The sequence below is a fragment of the Pangasianodon hypophthalmus genome, chromosome 29 (assembly GCF_027358585.1).
Source record: "Pangasianodon hypophthalmus isolate fPanHyp1 chromosome 29, fPanHyp1.pri, whole genome shotgun sequence".
In the NCBI taxonomy this organism is placed as follows: Eukaryota; Metazoa; Chordata; class Actinopteri; order Siluriformes; family Pangasiidae; genus Pangasianodon; species Pangasianodon hypophthalmus.
In genome coordinates, this window is record NC_069738.1 from 8849512 (window position 1) to 8856637 (window position 7126).

Below are 7126 nucleotides of genomic sequence, written 5' to 3' on the forward strand. Positions count from 1 at the left end.
AAAGTATTTGCATTTTCTTTCTTTCTTTCTTTCTTTATTTCTTTCTTTCCATTTCTTTAATAATTTATTTTTTTAAATTTTTTTTTTTTTTTTGATTATTTGGCAAACTCTTAACCTTGTTCACCTTGCATTCGCCTTGTTTTTCTTTCTTTCTTTCTTTCTTTCTTTCTTAACAGAATAGTGGGATGTAAAGAATACGATGACGAACACTTAATTATGGTCATTTGCCTTCTTTTTTTAAACGTTACAGCTGGATATAAAAAATATTAGGAACAGTATTATGTCAAACACTTTTGAAGCCCCAGAAACATTACCATTTTTTGTTTGTTTGCTTGTTTTTTATTTTCAAACTTTTTCCGGATGAGGACTTTCCATGTTTTTGAGAACTTACGCCCCAACTAAAAGGAAACGTCAGTAATCAAACTACTAGACCAAGTGATGACTTTTATCACCTATTAATAACTGACAGATAAAAAAATTAAATCAAATCAAATCACAACCATTCCAACACCAGAATCATTTGTTGTGTTTTAGAACATTTCTGAAGTAAGCACAAGGCAGATTTTCATCAGTAATTTTTAAAGGCCTGATTCATTACACAGCTGAATGGGTATTTATTTATTTGCTTATTTACAGCTGGCTAACTTCATATGCATGACACATGACATTATTGGTGATTTAAATTGAGTCTGTTTGAAATAATGGACCTGAATACCATGTTTGCTGCTAAGAGGAAGAATGTTACGGTAAAGGTTGAAGCCGGTGCTATGCTGTGTTTAGTACAACACTCTACAGTCAACCAAAGTACTGATAAAGACTGATTTATTAGATAAACTAATGAGTCGTTCTATCACTGTCCGCTAGCTGACTTTATATGTATGGCATTGGTACAATAATACAATACAGTTTCATAATTAAATTCCTCCGCTTCTATTCTTTGTCTGTGAAATTGATACAGAATCACAATACAAAGCCAACATAGTACACCGAGCTTAAGAACTAAAACACTTGGGGGCATGCTGTTATAGGAAAATAATCAATGACGGGGTGGTGTGATGCAGCACATGGAGTCGTCTTCTTCTCATGTCCAGCAGCAAAGTGATCTATATGAAATCCATCCATAATTTTACGCAGTTCTTTCCAACATCATTATATTAGAAGTCTTTCATGTGGCGAGGTAATTCCAGCAGAGGGCATATCAAGAGGTGCTCCATGGTTTGTTGGTCAGTCCTGCATTCACAGCTGGGATCTCCAGTGAAATAGCCCCATTTAGCTCTGCTGACCTCACACCTTCCAGTAGATCTCAGATCTCAGGTGATTAAGACATCACCACTCTCTCCATGTTGCGTCAGCTAGTGATGGTAAGCTCTTGCCGACTGGTATCTCCATGGAGACTTTTGGGGGGAGGCTTTATATTCTCTCCTGCAAAGCGTTATGTGCAGCGTGTTAGCCATGGTGGAGTCTGCTGGCAGAACATGGTGGAGAAAGGCCTTCGTTCTGCTGGTTGGTGGTTAAACAAGGGGGTTACTGTTACCATGCTGCATTGTTTAGTTTCCAATAACAGCATGTCCTGTAGTGTTTTATTCACCTTAAACTACAGCAGTTGAGCCAATGATTCAAATTTCTCATTTATTAATGAATGACACGTAATACATTTTGTCCATTTATAGTTATATTTAACGTTTTTGGAACATCTGAGAGACAAGGTAGTTACTGTTATCACCAACAGCTATAAACATTCATTCCCTCACCAGCCTCTCTTTCTCTCACTCTTTCTGTCTCTTAAATTTAAATTGATATACTTACATTCTACACTGCTGTTTATTGTCGTGCATCACCTCATAGTCAGAGTGTTCAGAACCCAGAAACAGGCGAAGATTAAACACCGTTTTCTTCCCTGCCATCTTATTCCTCTCAACTATCTCACACTTCTGAGCAGCTTTGCTGCATTATATGTGATCCTGCCAGCGGCAGCTGTGTCTCAGCTGTAACTCACCAACCGAAACGAGTCATCTTCTGTCCCCTGGAGGAAAAAGATGGGAGGAGGGAGGCTCAGCAGGACCCGCAAATCAGTCCCCCAAGTGTCCAGGGGCACTTCCCCAGGGACACGCTCTAAATCACCAAAAAAAAAAAAAGACTAGAAGGGGATATAGAAAAGGGAGGGGTGCTTTAGCCTAACTAAGACATTTAGCATGAGGTGGTTTCTCATTTAAGCACCGAGCGGCCATGGCGATAACGTACGACGCCGCAGGTAATTGGAAAATTGGCAGGCTTGTCAGGGAGATTTGGTGGATGGCACGGGCAGATCGGGCACTTGCACACTCACGAGGTGCGAATTTATATCTGCCCAAGGGCCATCAGCGACAAAGTGTCCAGAGTTCAGGAAAAAGAGGCGCATTTTTCATAAAGGGCCTCGCTGTATATCAAAAGTTCCCTCCAGACAGAGCGACTCTGGGAATGTGACACAGCCGGATGGAGCAAAATAAAAAAGCCTGCGCACGCTGTTAAATGAATTTCTCTCTTCTGCAGGTCTAAGATTTGAATTATGTTGTCGTACAGAGTTTGACGGTCCTCCATCAAGGCCATACAACATCTGCTAACACTTTATAGAAAGCCTGGATTCATAAATCATTATAACTGTGCTTGTAATTCCTGGTTATTTGGTAACAGTGCTTTATAAACTCAAGTAATGTCTCTTAAAACTCCACTAAAGTGCACTGATGGACTTATATAGTGAATGTGTGTGTATTCTCTTGACCGCTAGGCTTGTGGTTAAGTTCTATAAGGTTCTGGATGGGTGCGAGTTCAAATCCCAGCAATACAATATAATACACAACACACTGACTTGAGTAAAAGTACTGCTACTGTAGTAAAAATTGCTAAAGGAGAAAGTAGTGATCAAGAAAATGATTCACGTTATAGTACAAATTACATTTTACATATCTACAGTTTACACCACCAATCCAAAAATGTTGTTTTCTACTGTGTTCTTGAATATCACCTCCAGTATCGATAGTATACAAAGAAAGCTTTCATTAGCTGGCTAGCAAACTTAGCCAAATGCTGTTGGGTTTCAGTAGCTTGCTAGGTTCATTGCCATGCTAGCTAACTCATATTAATTCATACATTTTTCCAGCTACCTAGTTAGCTATCTAGCTACACATTATCTTACACATTATCCTGATCTTTCATATATTTAACACAACATACAATCAATACTGAGCATTGAAGTGACATCTTAAGTTTACTACAGAGCTTTCATACTGTAAAACAACAAACGATCTGGCTAGCTAATCTAGCTCACTCCGCTAGCTAATGGCTTACCTGTACACGTTTCCACAGGCTGGAGGTTGAGCTGTGAAATGTTGATATCTCTACAGGTTTCGGCCTACATAATGTATCATCACACTGTTTCCTTTAAAGCACTTAAAACTGAAGAAAGCTGATAAATTGGGTCAGGGATGCTCGTCTGTCTCCACTGTCTCAGACATCGCTGCTAAGCATTTAGCGTGTGATGAGTAGACTTTCACTTTATTTTTGATTTTGGGTGTTGAAATTGAATTATTTAAAATTTACACATGCTTACAGTCTTCCAGTGTTGTGCACCATTATTTTTTTATTCTGTATCAGTGATCAAAAATAAATATAGCGAAGTTGAATAGTGTATTTTTTAAACTCAAGTATAAAGTACTATGATGAATTATATTCAGAAGAGTACCATTACATTGAACCATGTACTCGAGTACTGTAATTAGTTCATTTTCACTCCTGCAGTTGATGGTGTGTGTTAGATGCATTTGAATGAATGGCATTTGTGAATGGTCAATAACTCACAGCATTACTATGTTTTACATAGCATTAAAGTACTTGTACTCCTTATTGGAGCAGGTTAAAGAAACTGTATATAAATTGTGAAAAAATTACAAAGAATTGTAAGCAGTATTAAGAGGGTTATTAGAGATTTTAACACTGAAAGGTTCATGTCATCTTTTAGCAGCTTCTCTATAAGACGTGTGTACGTTATCAGCCTGTAAATAGCACATCGACAAAATAATCAATGAGACGGTCCATCACATATAAGAAAGGCCGAATTTTCCTAAGAGGAGGTGTCATTTCAGGTGTGTGTGTGTGTGTGTGTGTCATACAGCTGCCCTTCCATGGTAGGATGAGGGCAGTGTGTGGTTGGGAATAGGTAATCACACATGGCTGGCTGTAGATGTGTGTATTAACCTCAGGAAGAGGGGATAATTGCATCTGTCAGACTCATTTAACTGTCGAGATGGCCGTCGTTTTCTATTTGTGTCCTCCTCTAAATCTCGGCGAGCTTTAAGTGACTCCGGCATGATGACCGCTCGCTGTTGTATCTTGTGAGTATTTGTTGCTTGGCCGAGGTTGAAAAGATGGCATATTGATTAAAAAAAAAAAGGCTGAGGGAAATATTTTCAGTGTATCATGGTGTGTGTTTACAACTTTGTAAGCAGTGTACGAATTGAAATAATTATCAAGATTTTCATTTTTAGCCTTAATAATTTATAAAAACATAAAATATGGTCTCCCATTACCAATTTAAGAATATGCAGTGCTTCATGGCTGACCGTGCACTCTGACCTCAGCTTCCTAACAAACTGGGATATGTGAAGAAAAGAATTCCAGTGTACTTTAATTGTTTATGTGACAGAAAGGCTATCTTCTTAATTCTCAATATTGCTTGTACATAATATTCCATTGTAATTTTAACAGTTTAACAATTCGTACATTTTTTTTATCCCGGTATCCGGTCATGGCAGTATGCCATCTTGTCCCTTCCTCTTCAGAATAATCACATAATCCTAGTGAATGAAAACACAAAACTATTTGCATTTTCTTTTGCTGCAAGACATTTGAATAAAAGCCTACCTAATATCTTTGACCCCATTTACACTGGGTCATTTCATGCATCTTGAATGTTACATACTTGCCAACCCTGAAGAGGAACAAGGAATATTCCTGGGAAGTGTTAAATATATTTCACTGTCTGTATAAGCCTTGTTTTTACAAAAAAAAAAAAAATAATTGTGGCTGATATTTGGGCCTAAGAAATATCTCTAAGTGTATTATAAATATCTCTAAGTATATTGTTATTGATGTTAACTATATACGTGTCTAATGTTAGCTAAGTCAAACGTACCTTTTATTTCAGATTAATGAACTCAAAATGTTCTCTGATTACCTTGAGAGAAAGTGAGAATCGAGCAGGAAAATCGGATCAAGACGAGAGCACCGGTCATAACATTACTAATGCTGAGATGGGAAAGGCGGCGGGGCTTCCATGGGGTGTCAGTTAATATTGGAGAGTTTGAAAAACCTGTGCAACTGTCAGTGATTCCAGATTCACATGTCAGATGACTCATCTTTGCTGTTTTTTATTGGAGGATAAAAGAAGGCTGCTCTTTTGGTGCATGAAATGAACAGGTGTAAACATGATCTTTCTGGTTCTATTCAGGAGGAAGAGGAAGCACGTGAAGCTGAAGAGGAGTGTGTGAAAGAGGAAACGGCTGAGCAGGAGATCCCAAACTGAATTACCTCACTGGCACTCTGTCCACACTGTCAGTGCTGACACCTTCAATTCCTGTTTGAATCTTATTTTGTATTTTTTTTTGTGTGTGTGTCAGATTTTGTACGTGCTTCCAAATACAACATCAAGCCATTTTGTTGAGCAGAGTAACGCGTGCTCATTAACATGTGATCTAGCTGTTATTATATACATTTTAAGATTTTATGTGAGAAATTGGAGGTAACTGCACTGACATTGTTTTTTCAACACCGTTTACTAGTTAGAATCTGTGAACTTGCGCAAGTCATGAACTGACATGAAGCTCAATTCAAGGAAATTTATTTTCATACACTAAACAACCATGGCCCAAGCCGAATGTGAACATCCTGTGTGATATATTATCATACTAAACTAATGTCGTGTTAACTATATCTTTTCTTTTTTGTACAGAGAGAAATGTACTATTGTTAAATATTCTTTATTCTCAAGTTTCATGTTTGCATTTGTTTTGTATTAATTTTTTTTTAATCCATCTACATGTACATGCTCTATAGTGAGCACCTGTGAGAGTGATTAATAACACTCAGATATCAGAGCAAACACTATTTTTTCATTTGTACAGTACTCTATATGAAATGCTGGGTGTCCTACACACATGGCCTCATATTTTGCGGGTAGTCATAAATTTTTTAAATTCTTGCTTTCATCTGACTGTGTTGCAGATTTACGGAACACTTTGCCTGCCATAAGAGTTTACACAAGAGTCTGTATTTAGGTACTTTGTAAATGTATAATTCTTAATAAACAATAATAAACAATATTGTCATTTAATGCTTAACCAGCCTTCTGATACAGGAGTTTACAGGACCTTGTGATTGAGGGAAATCAAATTTGTATGTGGTGGATGTTTAGACATAGTTGAGTCTCTAGAAACCCAGTCCAACTAATTAAAAAAAAAAAAAAAAAAAAAATACAAACAGAAAACTTTAAACTAACCCAAAAAATTCAGGCACTGGAAAATAAAAGAAACATTTTTCTTCTTTTTCTCAGTCTTTGTGTGGGAAACAAGGTCACGTATTTCTATTGTACAGACATTATCCACTCCATAATGGCCATTTCCCTCTCTCAATCCTTGCAATATATCTCCCAATAGTTCTGTACACTTACACTTTGCCTTTGTTTGTGGAAATTTATTAGATTTAATTCAGATTATTTGCTGTAAAACAAGTTTTTGGTGACCAGAGTATTTTTAAAAAAATAACCCATTCTGCCATTAACTGCCCTGTCTGTTGCTTCGTCCCCGAGCAAGGAGCAGTGTGATTCCCGCCCCAGTGGGCCTCTATTAGCTTTTGTTGCATCTCCATTAGCTGCAATAACAACATTTGATTACTGTCCCACAATTGCATTATTTAGAAACCCAAGCAAATCAACTGAATATCAGCTTGTCAAATAGCAAAATTTTTTAACATCGGTGGTCATTCAAAAGAGGTAATTAGTATTTCAAGAGAGTTTAAAATGTATGGAGTTGTAAATGAGGACTTCATGAAGATTAACATTTGTTGAACAGCTGATATACACCGATGAGCTATAACG

The 7126-nt window shown here is 37.3% G+C and overlaps 1 protein-coding gene across 2 annotated transcripts in view; it reads left to right on the forward strand.

Annotated features, from left to right (window-relative positions):
- phf14 (PHD finger protein 14) overlaps positions 1 to 6351 on the forward strand; it is a 99869-nt gene extending 93518 nt beyond the window's left edge. For both annotated transcript variants that reach the window (XM_053231397.1, XM_026942370.3), the window contains exon 18: positions 5483 to 6351. In XM_053231397.1, coding sequence (XP_053087372.1) covers positions 5483 to 5557 — 75 coding nt within the window. In that variant the 3' untranslated portion in view covers positions 5558 to 6351. The remainder of the gene's footprint in view (positions 1 to 5482) is intronic.
- Positions 6352 to 7126: the final 775 nt, after the last annotated feature.